Genomic DNA, 18561 nt, shown 5'->3' on the forward strand with positions numbered 1-18561 from the left:
GAGAAAAACGAAAGATGTTTCTGAAAAAAGCGTGCTGCCTGTGTCGGTCAGGATGCGCTGCTCTCTAGCATTTATCATATGTTTGATCCTTGTGGAATTTCAACAGGCCTTTTACATAACATTGTTTGATTTAATCTTAACAGCAACCTTGTGATAACTTGTACTTCCGTTTTCAAATGAAGAGACTAAGGTGTGAAGAAATGAGTAAGTTGCCCAAGGCTGTACAACTAGGAAGTCTGAAATTGAGATGCTCAAAATTTCATACTTTTTAAAATGCTATGCCACAATGACTTACTTGTTTTCCATTTATGATTAGGAAGGTTCTGTTGAAAGCCAAAATAGCTTTCCCAGTGCATTCTCCATACTGTGAATTTTAGTTTTTGCATTTTATTCATGGTAACGCTATAAATTAGAGAGATATAAAATTAAGGAACAGAATAAATCACAATATTGATCTTTAGGAAAAAACCCTAAAGTACATGTTAATTTCATTTTTAAAAATTAAAATGTGGCCGGGCGCGGTGGCTCACGCCTGTAATCCTAGCTCTGGGAGGCCGAGGCGGGTGGATCGCTCGAGGTCAGGAGTTCGAGACCAGCCTGAGCAAGAGTGAGACCCCGTCTCTACCAAAAATAGAAAGAAATTATCTGGCCAACTAAAAATATATATACAAAAAAAATTAGCCGGGCATGGTGGCTCATGCCTGTAGTCCCAGCTACTCGGGAGGCTGAGGCAGTAGGATCGCTTAAGCCCAGGAGTCTGAGGTTGCTGTGAGCTAGGCTGATGCCACGGCACTCACTCTAGCCCGGGCAACAAAGTGAGACTCTGTCTCAAAAAAAAAAAAAAAAAAAAAAAAAAATTAAAATGTTATTACATATGGTGATCAACAGAGATCTCATCTCCTCCACCCTCATTCCTGCTCACCCATTGAAGTCATTGTGTTAAGTTGCTGCTAGTTAAAAATCACAGTAGCTTCTGTTGCTGTTCAGATTACAAGCAGTTGTGCTTCCTGCTCTCTCTGGTAACTTCTTCCAGTAAATAGGAACAGTGGCTGATTTGAAGCTCTGTTTAATTATTCCAACCATCTGTTCAGTTTCTGATAACTGGTAAAGCTCTTGAGAATTGCTGACAACATGAGCAGTATTACCCTTAGGCCTATGGTATATCTGGCAAGTATAAGTCACAGAAAAATCCAGTTGGCCTGTATAATAAAATTGTTAAACCTTGGGTTATATAGATTGGCAGTGATCATATATTCATTGATGGCAGTATATTTTGTTACTCCTTTTGCTTTCCTTTTTCTTTGCTCCCTTTCACTTTTGTTTTTCCATTCTTTGTTCCTTTCTGTTTCTCTTTTGCCTCCATTACTTGTTACTTTAGGCCATCTAAAGGTACTGCTTAATTGGTCAGTGACATTGAAAGAAGTTTCCAGTTTCTACTCTAGGGAAGAGCTTTGGGGAAGAACCTGAAGAGGCCAGTGAAGGGTAATCTCCAGACATGGCAACCACAACTGTCCTTGGTTTCATGCAATCCAAACAATCCAAAGAAATCCTTCATAGATTCCTGGTACTATATGTTGTAAACACTGTTATTAAACTTTGTTTTAGGAATTGCAACCATGAATGAAGAAAATATAGATGGAACGAATGGATGCAGTAAAGTTCGAACTGGTACTCAGAATGAAGCAGCATTACTTGCTTTGATGGAAAAGACTGGTTATAACATGGTTCAAGAAAATGGGCAAAGGAAATTTGGTGGTCCCCCTCCAGGTATGGATTTGTTTATATTCTTTTAAATTAAATTTTTAAGGCCGGGCGCGGTGGCTCACGCCTGTAATCCTAGCACTCTGGGAGGCCGAGGCGGGTGGATCGCTCGAGGTCGGGAGTTCGAGACCAGCCTCAGCAAGAGCGAGACCCCGTCTCTACTAAAAATAGAAAGAAATTACCTGGCCAACTAAAATATATATGTAAAAAAATTAGCCGGGCATGGTGGTGCATGCCTGTAGTCCTAGCTACTTGGGAGGCTGAGGCAGTAGGATCGCTTAAGCCCAGGAGTTTGAGGTTGCTGTGAGCTAGGCTGATGCCACGGCACTCACTCTAGCCTGGGCAACACAGCGAGACTCTGTCTCAAAAAAAAAAAAAAAAAATTAAATTTTTAATGTAGTCATTTAGATTAGGTATATGAGGGCTGTCTGGAGAGTATCCAGCCATTGTTAATATAATTTTTCACATTACATGGCTGGATACTTTTCTGGACAGCCCTCGTATGGTCCCACAAAGTGTCCCAAACAATAGCTCCTCCCTTGTAACTGCTTTACGACCACATCAGTCATTGTTACTGTTGTGAGAGGAAACAGGTCGATTATAAATGGTATTCATGCCTTACTTGTATATATTTTTTAATCCTGCTCTGGGTCTGAGAAGCAGTTGAGAAAGAAGTTGGGGTGGGGTTGAGAAAGAAGTTGGGATTAAAGCAGTGGGGAAAAGGATACTGTAGGTATTAAAGAGAAGATCGTTTTGAGAGAAATCTGAAAGAGCAGTGAGTAGAAGAGTGGTGTTTATACTATTAATAGAAAACCAAATGCAAACAGGTGAACAGAAACAGTGTTTGACCTTCCTACCAATAGCCAGTTCCTTTGCTCAACACCCTCCAGTTAACTTTAAATTCTGGCTTCTAGTTTTCTTAATGGCTGTATTGCTTAACACTTTCCTCTTCCCTCAAGTACACTTCAGCCATACAGGCTTCCATACTCTATGTTGTTGCAACATCCAAAGCACTTGCTTTTTCGTCTTCATGAATACCCTTCTTCGTGAATACCCTTCTCCCAGTTTACCCTGTAGGGAAGAGCTTTGGGGAAGAACCTAAAGAGGACAGTGAAGGGTAATCGCCAAACATGGCAGCCGCAACTGCCAGGTAATCCTCATGGCTCATTCTCTCATTTCATTCAGGTATCTGCTTAAATTTCATGTACCCAGAAATTTACCTGACCGCTCTATTGAAGATAGCACCCATTATGTGGCTTGATTTTTCTTCATAGCACTTATCACTCACTTATTTTCTCCTTTCTGTATTCAATATAAGCTTCATGAGGGAAGGGGCTTTATTTTGTTCACTATTAATTCCCCAACACCTAGAATAGTGGATGGCATGTAGGAGGCTCATAGCAAATTTATTGAATAGATAAGTGATTGAATAGTGAATATAAATATCTTATTAGAATTTATGTGTCTGTTTCTTTTTGTCTTTCAGGTTGGGAAGGTCCACCTCCACCTAGAGGCTGTGAAGTTTTTGTAGGAAAAATACCTCGTGATATGTATGAAGATGAGTTAGTTCCTGTATTTGAAAGAGCTGGGAAGATATATGAATTTCGACTTATGATGGAATTTAGTGGTGAAAATCGAGGTTATGCTTTTGTGATGTATACTACAAAAGAAGAAGCCCAGCTGGCCATCAGAATTCTTAATAATTATGAGATTCGGCCTGGGAAGTTTATTGGTGTGTGTGTAAGTTTGGATAATTGCAGATTATTTATCGGAGCTATTCCCAAAGAAAAGAAGAAAGAAGAAATTTTGGATGAAATGAAGAAAGTTACAGAAGGAGTTGTAGATGTCATTGTTTATCCAAGTGCAACTGATAAGACCAAAAATCGTGGTTTTGCATTTGTTGAATATGAATCTCACAGAGCTGCTGCTATGGCGAGGAGGAAACTAATTCCAGGTAAACTGATTCTTTTAAAGGTCATTTTTTCCATATTAACCTTATTACAAATATGGAAAAATGACAGTACTTTGTAGAGCAATATTATCAAAATATGTAATGCCAGTTAAAGAAGAATAAAGAACTGAGAAGAAGTACAATACATCAAATGATTCTAAAAGACAAGAAATTGTTCCTGTTATGTCATATTTATGATAATTTACTGATTTACTGAGTGTATACACTTTAATTGAAGTATTAATTATTGTTTTATAAAAAAGAGCAATACTTAATTATGCTAATAAAGGTCTATCTTTGAAGTGTATTTGTTCTATTGATTCTTAAATTCCACCATGAATTCTAGTTAGGTTTGCTGTAGTAAAAACTTCTATGTGACTAGGAAAGAAATGATTAACCAAATACATTGATGTGTATTTGAATTTCTGTTTCTCTGGAGGAACAGTTTTACTTAAAACACTTTTAACTTTTATTATTTGTTTTAATTGTTTAAATTAATTCTTTTTTACAGGAACATTCCAACTATGGGGCCACACCATTCAGGTAGATTGGGCTGACCCAGAGAAAGAGGTTGATGAGGAAACCATGCAGAGAGTTAAAGTTCTCTATGTAAGAAATTTAATGATTTCAACTACAGAGGAAACAATTAAAGCAGAATTCAATAAATTTAAGCCTGGTGCAGTGGAACGAGTAAAGAAACTTAGAGATTATGCTTTTGTTCACTTTTTTAACCGAGAAGATGCAGTGGCTGCTATGTCTGTTATGAATGGAAAATGCATTGATGGAGCAAGTATTGAGGTAACACTGGCAAAACCTGTAAATAAAGAAAACACTTGGAGACAGCATCTTAATGGTCAGATTAGCCCCAATTCTGAAAACCTGATTGTGTTTGCTAACAAAGAAGAGAGCCACCCAAAAACTCTAGGGAAGCCACCAACTCTTCCCACCCGTCTCAATGGTCAGCATAGCCCAAGCCCCTCTGAAGTTGAAAGATGCACTTATCCTTTTTTCCCCGGAACAAAGCTTACTCCAATTAGTGTGTATTCTTTAAAATCCAATCATTTTAATTCTGCAGTAATGCATTTGGATTATTACTGCAACAAAAATAATTGGGCACCACCAGAATATTATTTATATTCAACAACAAGTCAAGATGGAAAAGTACTCTTGGTATATAAAATAATTATTCCTGCTGTCGCAAATGGAACCCAGAGTTACTTCATGCCAGACAAACTCTGTACTACGTTAGAAGATGCAAAGGAATTGGCAGCCCAGTTTACATTACTTCATTTGGGTAAGTTTAAAAAATACTTTAAATAATATCATAGAATATGAAATTAGGAAATACTATTATAGATTATGAATTCATTAATTTTGAACTCTTAACTTTAGTGGTATTTAACATTAATTTTATCTCAGTTTTGCAAATTCATGATAAACTATTGAAACTTGGCTCCTGTGTAATCTTCCTACATTTAGCTTTTTAAGCATTACTTACATAGGAGAAAATTTGGTTTTGTTTTACTGTAGAGTTCATGAGTCTATTGCATTAATTTATTGTTTTTATAATGACTGATCTCATTTGCAATAAAAATTTTTATATAAGGTTTAGGATTTGTTAATTAGGCCAGTTTGTAAGAGTGTTCCTGTATCTTTGGTGAAGTCTACACATTAATCTTTTGGGTGGCAGGGGTAGGGAAAGTCAGAGGCATTTCAGGTGGGTCATGTGTAGACACAGCCTTATGCTCACCAATCTGGAAATTTGTCATTATGACTCATGGAAGACAAAAAGCATCATTAAGAGATGTTTATGACCATTCTCTTCTTTAATGTCATGCTTTTAACAAAGTTAGTTTTCTCTAAGATGTTTGAGGAATAATTAAGGCTTTGGGAATATAAAGATATGCTAACTAAATATTTGACATTGTAAAGGAAAAGACATAATATCACTCTTGTGTTTTCCTACTTCCTGTTCTTATTGTTATGTTAGCCTTTTCCCCCCTATCAGTTTGTCTTATGTTTTAATGCAGCTATAGATTTTAGTTGGTGATTACTTTGTGCCCAAAATAATATTTGTTAGAACAGTAGTGGTTTCTGGAGAGTCAGCAATAAAAGGGAAAGATCTCCTACTGAGGATTATAATTTTCTTGATTATAATTGTCAGACTCTTAGCTTAAAATTGATTTTTTATATGGTTGCAGAACCATAGTACTGAAGCTTATATATATTTCAAATTGATACTCTCAGTATCAATTTAAGAGAAGGCAGTAAAAAAGGAAAAACATTTTCAAAAGGGAGAGTCATTTTTGTATATTCTACATAGACTTGCTTATCTACCATAGCCACTTTCATGGTATTATGAATATTTTTAGGAGATTATAATTTGGAGATACCATCAAAATTTTAGTGTTGAAGGTAGGATTTCCTTCAAAGAAACTTTTCAGTAGTGTCCTGAATTATTAGTTTGGAGATATTTGGGAGTTTAACAATCACCTAAGTTAATAAATTTTTAGGTATGATTTCTATTGATGCATAAAATAGCGTCCTTCCATTTTTCTTTTAAGAAAGACAATCTAAGTTAAAGATAAAATTAGGTGGATAGCAAATAATTCCAGTTAGGGTTCTTTGAGAAAAACAGGTTAAAACATTCTTTTTGAGTGGGTTATAGGTAATTAGTTGCTGAGCAAGGTTTTCCCAGAATACTTGCGTCTGATCTACCACAGTAATGCGGAAACATTTTTTATTTCTATCCCTACTCATTCCCTTACAGATTTAACTTAAACTTCTAAGATTTTTGTAACATAGTCATCTTAGTCTATTTAATGGCAGATTTTATGTAGACATGGTTTGCCCATCTGGTTATCCCACATGGAAGATCAGATTCTCTATGGAACCAGAGGTTTTTCATCAGCTTTTAACTCCCTTATTAAGATGCATTTTACTTGAGTCCAAGGGCCATAGTTAACTAGTACTGACTTCTAATTCCCTAAGAAAACCCCTGATTGGGTATAGTATTACCAACTTGATTATGGTTAATTAGTGATAAAATTAGCTTCGATGAATGAAATCCTTAGAGGGCACGTGCAGTTTGCTTTAGTCATCTATTTCAGATTTTATTAAGCTTGTATCAAAGCTAATTTTAATAAAAAGTTGAACAATTTGTGTTGTATGTATTTTCTCCGGCTATATTGACCATCAGAGAGAAGAGCTAATAAAATGTAAGCAAGATTCAAATCTAAACAAAAATTAAACCCTAGAGCCTATCTGGTTGCAGTACACAAGGACTGAGGACTTGTGTACTGACAGTGATAGAAAAATCCTATGGGGCTTGACTAGAAATACAAGTGAAGGTTGTTGAGTTACAGGCAGTAATACAATTAGGAAACTGAGGAAAAAGTGTGAACTCAGGGAAGCAGAAGAGCCAGAGGTCAGGGGCCTAGGAAACTTTGATCAGAAAACAAATGTCAGACCTTCAGGGGCCATTAAAGTAGGGGCAGGGGCAGGAGGTTCCATGTTGCCACATGGCAGGTTAAGATTAGATTGAGTATTGCTATAGCAGTGTTCTGGCACACTTTTCCCCCCCACTCTGTTAATATTGGAGCCTGTGGGGGGGTGGAGAGAAAAAAAAGAAAGAAAAAAAATATTGGAGCCTCTTGGGCTTTGAAGGGCTAATGTGTTTTTAGGTACACCTTGCTTTAGGTAAAGGTTGTAGGGTTTTGACGGATTTCAGGATTGAGATCAGTTGTAGGTACTGGTGTGTTACTGATATCCTGCTAAATATTTTCATGTTTTAGTGATTGAATCTTTCTGAGGTCTTGAGAGGTTGTTATTGGAGGTCTTTTCATATTAAATCATCTTTTGGTTATTTTTCTTAAAGAATTCAATAAATCTAATTTCTTAGATAGTGCTTTTGACTACTTAGGTCTTTTCCTTATGTAATTGAAGATTTTTTTAAAAATTTCAGATTATTACAGGGGTACAAACGTTTTGGTTACATAAATTGCTTTTGTACCGTTTGAGTCAAAGTTGTAAGTGTGCCCATGTCTCCGATAGTGTGCATTGTACCCATTAGGTGTGAATTTACCCATCCCTTCCTCCCCGCTCCGTCCTGCTTGATTTCCGATGAATGTTATTTCCTAACTACTATTTTTAAGATATTTTCTTTGGGGATAGGAATTTTAAAAAAATTGCCTTAATATTCTTATTTTAACCCCTCAGTTTGATGTTATTTCAGGCATTATTATGCTATCTTAACCTTGATGATTTTTGACTATTAGATGTAATATAAACAGTCATTTACCTTTTTATTTGGAGATTAGGATAGATAGGTTCTACACTAAATATTTGGTATATAGAGACATTTTGTGTCCTTGTGTATCACTTCTGTTTAAATAAGTCTTTTCTAGTTCATAATTTTGTTATCTGTTTATTAATGGGTTAGACTATCAATATTAATAATCCTGCTTTTCCTTAAAGTTTGACTCTGTGCCTTCCAGTATTGCCACTGCTTTTCTCTAGAGGATTCTTTGCCATGTAGGAGTGGATTAAGCAGAATCAAGGAGATAAAGAAAAGTCTTGGAGACTTATAGTTTTCAAGAAGAAAGTCTTGGAGAATACTTAGTGGAAGGAGAAAGTTCGTAGTCTCATGTGTATTGGTGATTCACCTTGTTAAATAATTTATCAACAAATAATTGTAGGCAAGGCATCTGTTCTCGTTTTTACATTTGTTTAGTACTCACTGATGCAAGTGCTATTTTGTTCTTACTTGTATGACCAACTAAAGCTTTTTTAAAAAGGGATGAGGATCCTCTGTCACAAACTAGCTTATGCCATTGATTTAGTTTCATCTGACTTGTGTACTGTTGTTCTGGCCATGATTGATGAAGTTTTATCAAAGAATCAGATCTTTTTTGAAAGCTTCTTATGTACTAAGTGTACTTTCCTAAGCATTCTGGAGCTAAAGATAAATAAAACATTTTTTCTGTCAAGGGATCAGTCTAGTGAACAAGGCAAATACACAAATTCTATTCATACAGGGAAGGGAGGGTACACTTCCCACTTGATCTGAGTTGTAAACATCTGTGGAGAGACAGGGGCACAACAGGAGCAAACTCCTATTAGAAAAACAGCATGAGGCCAGGGCGCAGTGGCTCACCCCTGTAATCCAAGCACTCTGGGAGGCTGAAGCAGGAGGCAGGAGTGAGGAGTCAGGAGTTCGAGACCAGCCTGAGCAAGAGTGAGACCCCATAGAAAAATTAGCCGGGTGTGGTGGTGTGGGCCTGTAGTCCCAGCTACTACAGAGGCTGAGGCCCGGAGGATTGCTTTGAGTCCAGGGGTTTGAAGTTGCAGTGAGCTAGGCTGATGCCTTGGTACTAGCCAGGGCGACAAAGTAAGGCTCTGTCTCAAAAAAAAGAAAAACAGCATGGCAATGGGTTAATGGCAAGCAGTTCTGTATGGTGTTTGCTTTGGTGATTTCAGTCAGATTTTAAGAGGAATTCAGATATTGAAAAGAGCAGATTTAAGTTACTTGAAATTTCATTAGTCCTGCTTTTTAAAACTTCGCAGATATATATTTTTTTAAAATAAAACTACATTGGAGGTACTTGCTTTTCCTCTGAGCAAGTAATTTTTTCCTAGATGAATTCATCCTGATTTGTGTGGACCATTTTATGTGTGAATATTTATCTTTTTAATATCTTTTGAACTTTATTCAATACTAATTTTGTGGCTGACTTGCATATTGTTTCTCATATGCAACTTTAAAATGACATACATCATTAGAATCTTTAATTTTTTTCAAGTCATTGAGTGGTATCTAGTATGTATATAAATGGTAAGCATGATAGTCATTATGTTTGCTATCCCTTTAATAGCACTGAAATTTGGTTTTGATTTGTGTTACTACTTGTAACTTTGTTGGAAGACAGGGACTTCTATGCTATTATGAGAAGCTTTAATCTGAAAAATGGTGCTTTTTTTCTTGTGAGCTATCATTATTTCCAGATTGATGAGCAGAAATGCAATAATAAAAAAATAGAATTTTATATTTAAGAAATTTGGCAATAAATTGCTTAGAAATAAAGAGAAACTTTCTCCAGGTTTTTTTTTTTAATTTAAGAAATAATTTTAGTGGACACTTATGCTAAATATAAAATGATTATATCATATTATAATGGAATTTTTATTATAAATAGAAGAATAATAGTACTTTCAGAAAGGTATACTTTTCAGTTTTAATGATAGCTCTAACTTTGATGATACTATTTCAAACTGATATTTTAAAGCACAAAGGTAATTTGCTGGATTTGCTTTAAAATTTACCTAGTTAAATGAGAAGAAGGCATCAGCATCAACAATTTACATATTTATTTGTTTTCATATGATCAGATGGTGAGACCAAAATTCCATTAACTCAACTATGTGTCTTTGACCCTCCAAGAGGGCCCAGTCCTGATGAAAATGTATTTGTACGCCTCTTGAAGTTTACTATTATTTTTTGAAAGACCCTTTGAATGATCATCTAGTGTTATTCATAATTGTTATCTTACTAACACTTGCATTAATGGACTGTAAATAATACCATAGAGTTAGTACTGTGAGAGAAACAGCTTGATAAAGTAATGAGTAGTAAAATAAAAGTACAAGAATCCTGTAATCTCAGCCGTCAACAAAATGTGACCTTGGAATGGCAAATGAATCAATGTTTGGACCTCAATGCCCTCACCTCTAAAATGTCAGGATTTTATTTGGTGAGCTCTAAAGACTCTTTTATCTCAAAAATCCATGGTTTTGTGTAAAAAATGGTTTAAAAAAATCTTATCTAGGGCCAAAAATAATATTTTAAAACATTTTATATCTGCCAGGATACATATTTGAGTTCAAATAGTTTAAAACCAAGAGCTGCTTTTATAAGAAGTAACCCTTCATCAGTTTAATATCTCTTACTTTATAGAATTCAAAGCTTATGTCTGTCTACTTCACAGAACAACTGGAGAAAAAAAATAAAAGTTTCAGTTAGTCAACTCATAATTTGCACAATGACAAATAATTGCTTTTTGGTTATTTTTTTATTTGAATTTGCAAATTACTGTAGTCAAAACCAAAACTTTAGAAAACGATTACCTAAAAGTTTGGAAACTAGTTTTCTGTTTGTAACAGAGGATTTAGGAAAATAATGATATGTATTAAAACATATCAATATTTGTTTCATAGTTATATTGATTAACTGCTTACATTGATCTTTGTGATTTTATTTGCTTTATAAAATTATTCATGCTTGATCTTTTACACTATAATTTGTTAGTATCTTTGGCTAATACATTCTTAAAGTACTTGCTTAAATAGTTTTAACAGGAGCTACTGCTGTATTAATAAATATAATGTCTAATTTATCATCTAATTCATATTTTTAAAAAATGGTTTTAAAATTTTCCCTTCTTGTGAAATGCCGTAATAAATTTTGTATGTGTATTCCATTTCTAGGTGTCAGCAGCAATTCACAATTTTGCCACATGGTGTCGCCTAAATATATTGTTTAATGAGGCTTTGAAAGGAATTTTAATGTTATATTGATTTTTAGGATCCCTGTGTCTTTTTTTTGTATGTTTTTGTTTGTTTGTTTGTTTTAGAATCAGAAAATCTCTGTGAGAAGCTGCACTTAGTCTTCAGCCTATCATGCCGTTATCTCTGCTTCCTAGTTAACATTTAGTAGACAATAATTATTTATGCTATAGCAGTATAATTAAGTGAATGGACTAGTGAATGAGGAGGCAGAAGATGTTTTAGAATAATGGTTTCACTGTGAATTTACTTTGTGCTTTTAACCACTTTAAAGTTATTCAGTGTCTGTTGCTTCTAGGCCTTTTGATTAAAATCAAACATACTATCTATCCTTACTAGTTAATACCTGATATATCATCAATTCTAGAGCATTCATCCTGTCTTAGAGTAATACATCATATAGCAAGATCTAGTAGTATCTTACCTCTAAGAATGATACATTTTCCTGTGAGGAATCAAAACAAAAGAAAACAAAATTAAAAACTTTAGTATCCCTAACCAATTAGAAGCTTTAAGTCACCAGAATATTAATAACTACTTGGATTTTCTTGCTCCTTAAAAAGTGATAGTATTTAGTTAAATATCTGTTAATCACATATGGGCCATTATTTGTTTCATAACAAAAGTGAGACTAGAATTATAACCTGAAAAATGCCTTGTATATGTATTTTTATATACATATATACAATAGTTCATATTTTAAGGAAATAATTTGGGTAACTAAATAAATTTGTTTGTGGCTGTATTGCTTTTGGTTTAGTAAATGTGATCTTTATACCACACTGATACTATAATTATTTCTACTATATTTCTGTCTATAACTTTAGGTTAAAAGTATATAGGAGTGCAATCATTAGAAAACATTGATCTGTTTTAATTATATTACCTGATAATTTGGTGAATGTACTCTGGAACCACCCTTTTGTTGTGTGTTCAAACAGTATAACTTGACTTTTATACACAAGTTAATTCAAGGGATTGACACTTGAACAAATAAACTTGAATAAATAAAAATGTAAACCATGATAGAAAACTCCAACTTGAATGGATATATTGACTTATACTTTACTATTTCTATTGTACATTTTGATAGTCCTTCATTATGTTTTCTAAAGATGTTAGTAGGCATACTTTTCTTCTTTTGACTTTTTTAAAAATCCTGTTTTGAATGTGAATTGTTGTAAGACTGGAAGTCCATTAACTTAATTTTTTTCATGTTAACTTTGTTTCAGCAATACACATTCCAGTCTGCTTGTTTACTGGCCAGATTATGGGGTAAAGGAGTATCCATAAAATTTGCAGCTGTATGTGCCATATATGTGAATGCCTTTTTTTCTTCTGCTGCCCTGTTAATTTTTGCTCCAAGGGTGACCAAATCTGTAGTTACGGATTTATGAAAGTATTGGATTATTTTGGGCATAGAATTTATAAGGTTCCAGGTGATCCATTATGAATCTTTGGAAAACAGGTTTAAATTTGTATTCTGTACTTTTTATTAAAAGCAATAAATAAATAAATAATTTAAGCAGGGTAGTACTTATTAATTTAAAGGAGTCTCACCTATGTATATTATGTGTCTACATGTGTTTCTTCATGAGATTAAGAATCCCTAAGGGATTCCTGGCTGTAAAATTAGGTGTATCAAGTATAGAAATAGGGATGATACCAGAACATTGGAAAATATTTTCTTTTCCCTTAAGAATTAAAGAGAAAGAGGAGATACTAAGCAAAACTGTGATTTACTTTCACTGTTCAAAGCTCTCAGATTATTAGGGGGATTTAAAATACGATTAGGTAGTCATGATTTTCCTTTTATTCTTAATTTTCTCCTTATGATTTACTTAGTAGACTTAAGATTTTTAAATTCTTGTATTAAAATGTAGGTAGGTATCTGTGACTCTTCTACTTCTCATTTCTGTACCAGCATTTTGAAAAAACTCACTTGATTTTTAAAAGTCTTTACATTTTAAATTAATTCATTTATTTTTATTGTTTATGCTACAAGCAGGGAGTTGCTCCATTAGCTAACATGGCTTGGGAGGGGAATGGATAGGCTTTTCATCAGTCCTCTGAGGCCTTGGTAATATCAGGTACTCTTTCTTTTGAATTGATAAATTGGGGAATTATTTCATTGCTTTAAGATTTCATATGAAGTTTTATGTAATAATGATTTTTATTTTCAGTTTTTTCAGTCTGAAATTCTATATTATGATATTTCTGTGCAAGAAAATTTCCCTAGTCAACTCCCAAATATTTATTTTTAGAAATGAGGCATGAGGCTGGGTGCAGTGGCTCATGTCTGTAATCCTAGCACTCTGGGAGGCTGAGGTGGGAGGATCGCTTGAGATCAGGAGTTTGAGACCAGCCTGAGCAAGAGCGATACCCTGTCTCTACTAAAAATAGAAAAAATTATACAGGCATGGTGGCACGTGCCTGTAGTCCCATTGACTGGGGAGGCTGAGGCAGGAGGATCACTTGAGCCCAGGAGTTTGAGGTTGCCTTTGAGCTAGGCTGATGCCACAGCACTCACCCAGGCAACAGAGGGAGACTCTTTCTGAAAGTAAAAAGAGGCATGAATAAATTGAAACTAAATAATCCAAATATTGGCTTATTTATTTAATTATATTTATTTATCCTGAGAGGCTCTTTAAACATATGGTATATTGATTCAGGGAATTTACACAAATTAAAAAGCCCTATTATTACAGCTAACCTAGGAAAAGATTGAAAGGGGTTCAGTTTTCCCTCAGCCCTATTTCTTACTCTTACTGGGGATAGATGGCCATTGTCTCATTGATGCAGTACACTCATATAAGTAGAATGTTAATCTGCCCTCTTTCTTTTCTCTATCCTTTTTGGGTGGATTATTCACTTTCATCCCTGCCTCATTTCATAGAAGACTTGAGGTGCTTATTAAAAATATGCAAAATATAAAAGGATGCAATTTATAAATGGAAAGAATTGAGACAATGGGAAATTATGATTAGGAAAATAAATCCAAGCCAAACTAAATAACATATTCTTTAGGTATATGTGAATATATGATAAAACCATTAAGAAAAACTAGAGGGGATTGTGATTATAAGGATTAGAGGAAGAAAGTGGAAAGGATGCAAAAGGGATTTCTAAGGTATTGCTAATTTTCTATTTGTAAACCTGGATGGGTGAGTACTTGTCTTTACTTTTTAAATTATGTAAGCTGTATATCTAAATTGTATATATTCCTTTGTATATTTTATTATTAAACAAATAAGCTGGCAAAGAATGAAAGTTAGCCAGCCAAGAGTAAGAACTTGTATTATTTTGTCAAAACCAGAATAAAAATCATTCTACACTAGAGATTCTCACAGTAATATATATAATTCAAGGCAAAATAGTAAAGTTACATAGTGTTAAGACCAAATAATCTTATTCTGCTCAGACTATATTGGAATGTTTTATTTGCTTTTGGGCACCACAGTTTAATTCAACCTTGGCAGCTAGGGAGAGCCTGAAAACTCCATAATATGAAGAAGGATAGTGAACAACTGAAATATTAATATTTGAAAAATTAATATATAATATAATAAAATAAATATTAATGTTATTTACAGGGGGAATATGATTACTATCTTTAAATGTTTGAAGTGCTGGCATATGGAAGAAAAACTTAAAAATTTATCTTTGAAGCTGTAGGAAATGGAATTAAGTCTAATAGAAGAAAATTTTGGGGAGATAGATTATGACTTACTATAACCGAGAACCATCAAAGCTTTTAAACTCTATATCGCTCGGTAAAAAACAAACACAAATCCTTTAATCTTTTTAACATTTATTTTAAATATGTTTATATTTGTTAAATATATGGGGGAAGGAAAGAGTGTCCACTAGACTCTTGCAACTCAGAATTATCTTCCCTAAAACCACTTGGAGTATAATGCCTTGCTGTTTTGAAGCCTTCTGAAAAATTTATCTTTCCAAACTAAGCAAGTTTGATTTGGGCATCCTTACTCTTCTCATGTGAATATCTCTTTTGCTTATTCATTCCCTTAGGCTTTTCATTCCCATTTTCATTTTATTAACTGGCAGCAGGGTGATTGTTAAATCTTGTTAAAATATGTTCCTTCAACAAATACTATTATTGAATTGAACATTGTGCTTTGTATAAAGTCCTGAGGATCACTATAGTGAATCAGACACAGTTGCTGCCTTAACTATAATATAATAGAGTTTTCAGTTTATTGAGGTAGACTGCTATTCAGTTACAGTTCTGATAAATGCTCTGAAGAAGTGCAGGGTATTATGAGAACATATGACTGGATGACCTGACCTAATCTGGGATGAGGATCAGGAAGTGGTACATTGCACTTTTTTTTTGAGCAAAAATAATTTCAGCAAAAGGAAATTTAGTACATTAAATTTAATATTAATATGGCATATCAGCAATGTAGAACAAAAGAACATGGCATTTGGAACCATATTTTCTGGGTTCACAATCCAGCTTCATTACTTACTTGGAAAAGTTATTAAACTTCTCAGCCCTTCAATTTCCTCATCTGTAAAATAAGAGTGATGATAACAGTATTTACCTCATATGATAATTACATGTATTAAGTGAGTTAAAATTGTAAAGGACTTAGAACAGTGCCTTTTACATATTAAGTTCTATGTAAATATCGAAGAATAATAATTTTCAGAAAACAAACTGCAGACACCAGAGTTTCCTATCATGTGTAATAATAAATACTAGTAGTAATAATGGTTAAGATTCTTTGAGTATTTACTGTATGTTAGATATTGTGCTAAATACCTTTACATAATACATTATTTTCACAATTCTTTGGGGTAGATATTATTTTAATGTTGATACTTGCTCACTTTTTTTAACAAATGAAGAAACTGAGGCTTCAGTAGGTTAAATAATTTGCCCAAGATCCCAGTTAGCCAAGAAGCTGTGCCCTCAATTGCTATTCTTTATAACTACGCATGATTCTAGTGAAAAACTGCCCTTTGTTCACTGTTAAACATCTGGTAACTGTGGACTTGTGGAATACTATCGACAAGTTATTCTTCTAAAAGTTAAAATATAATGTGACGGGCTTTTGGTCCATACCTTACCTCCTGTTCAGAGACAATTTTGGCTTTACCAGTCCTCAAAGCCCTTACACCAGACCACTCCAGTATAGTGTGGATCTTGGGATATCTGGCTGAATCCTAAATGAATTATTCTAAGTTAGAGAGATCTTGTGAACATATCTTGTTTAAAAGGTAGATTTGGGATTTTTAAGTTTACTCCAGGATAAGCTTTGCCGACTGATGACATATGTATCAAGGTGGCAGATGGTGTGGGTCTTTTCTTTCATCCAGATCCTAGACAGAATTTCAAATGGGCAAAGTTTGTTCATATCTATTTCCTATTCCCTTGTTACTCTCATTTTACTCTCTGATTGTATTCAAAACATCTCAACACATAGTTCAGCCATATAATTTATCAGTTCAAATATGTTGAACTATACATTTTCATTGTTATTTCTTGTGCAGGAACCTATAATGGCTTACTGTTGGAGTATAATGAAGTACTCTGAACTCCACATTCTGTTCAAAATGCTCTATTGTTTGGCCCCACTTTACCTAATCATAGACATATACCTCCTGCTGAATTTGCCCTGCTCATGAGTAACTCTAGGACTTTCTTAGTGCTGCTCACTCTACTTGAATATTACGCTGATCCTCATCTACTTATCACTTGCTTCTATGGGATATAGTAACCCAAAATGATTTTATAATATTACTCAACAATTTAGTAACTTTTATGTGACTTTTATTTACTATTATATAATTTTTTTCCATCAAGATTTAAAAGCCAAGGGACTTTGTACATGTATGGTTTGTTGTTTTGCCTTGCAGTTATATAGGTGAGTACTATCTCCTTCTTTAGTAATCAGCATATCGTGTTTTCAAATAATTTAAAGTGATCTACATACTGTAAGGTTAAAAGATAAAGAGTCCAAGAAAAGAGATAAATTTTGACTACTTTGAGCAGAAAGAAGAAAAGATTGAAAAAAATATATCTGAGACACGGAGTTGGCAGGTACAGCCACAGGAACAAATTATGAATGGTAGTTAATGGAATGAGATATCTCCATGTATATTTCACTGAGGTAGAAATTATCAGTATGTAATTTTTAAAATGCTCATGAAATGGGGGTTTCAAATAGTAGAAACTCTTGAAATACAGTCTGGGGTATATGGGTTATTTTATATTGGATTTATTATATATGTAAAAATTTGTATAGTGGAAGGATATTAAGGTTGTAGTAATTTTTAAACTGTATAGCAACAGTATAATATAGAACATAATGGATCATATATACACAATTTTATAATTTCTTAAATTCTTTATATAATCCACAGTTATATCTAGTGTCATCTATAACATTTGATTAAGGCTTCCCAAATAGGAAATAATTGGCAGTAGCTTATTATATATTATTTAAAATCTTGGTGTATACTAGCATTGCATTTCCTTTTTATTCTCCTACACAGGTATAGACTGAAAAGATGGTATCGTTCCTTTCAGTTTAGTTTCCTAAAGGCATAAAAAAACCCTGGTAATTCAGGGTGCTAATATAGCAGGCTTATTTGGAATACACTGGAATCCTGTGCATTCAGTTATTTTCTGTCTTCAATAGAAGATATAGCAAAGGTCTATCATATGACATACATGAGAGTCTGAAAAACAATTTTTCATCTTTCATATCAGTTACTTTAAAATTTATGGGATTTTTTTCCTCAAACTAAAGACCAATAGAATCATCTTCATAGATACAGAATATGCTTGTACAATTAGTTTTCATTGACTTTTAAAACTTTTCATCACATCTTTATAGAACAAGTCATATCTACAGTGTTTTATTACAGTCAGTGAAAATTAGGATCCTAATTAGTAGAATTTTTACCTTTTTTTATCCTTCTTTTGGCTCTTATTCTTACATATAGAAAAGTAAACATAACACTTATAATGATTCCTATTTTACAAAGAGCAGGTAAAGATCCTTTCTCTGATCTTTGAAGATTAATTTATCCTATTCTTACTCTTGACTTTTCAGCATGCCTTTTCTTTTCCCTGGTCTCTTTCTTATTGTCTTGGTTACTGAATAATTAATTTTGAATAATTTTGAAATAATTTTGAAATAATTTCTCAGAATATATTTGTTAACAATTGCTGCTTTTAAAAAAGGAATGACACTAATAAAGTGGCAAATTAAATTGTGCTAAAGCACCAGTAAGTAGTAACCTTGTGTTTTATA

At 33.7% G+C, this 18561-nt stretch overlaps 1 protein-coding gene across 3 annotated transcripts in view; it reads left to right on the forward strand.

Moving 5' to 3' along the window:
• The window catches only part of RBM46 (RNA binding motif protein 46), a 48260-nt gene that overhangs the window by 13756 nt on the left and 15943 nt on the right, over positions 1 to 18561 (forward strand). For 2 of the 3 annotated variants that reach the window (XM_045550676.1, XM_045550678.1), the window contains exons 2-4: positions 1606 to 1767; positions 3248 to 3715; positions 4224 to 5006. In XM_045550676.1, the coding sequence (XP_045406632.1) occupies positions 1617 to 1767; positions 3248 to 3715; positions 4224 to 5006 (1402 nt within the window). In that variant the 5' untranslated portion in view covers positions 1606 to 1616. Of the gene's footprint in view, positions 1 to 1605; positions 1768 to 3247; positions 3716 to 4223; positions 5007 to 18561 lie in introns of those variants that run through there. The other variant, XM_045550677.1, reaches the window with a different exon arrangement.

The sequence above is a fragment of the Lemur catta genome, chromosome 5 (genome assembly GCF_020740605.2).
Source record: "Lemur catta isolate mLemCat1 chromosome 5, mLemCat1.pri, whole genome shotgun sequence".
Classification (NCBI taxonomy): Eukaryota; Metazoa; Chordata; class Mammalia; order Primates; family Lemuridae; genus Lemur; species Lemur catta.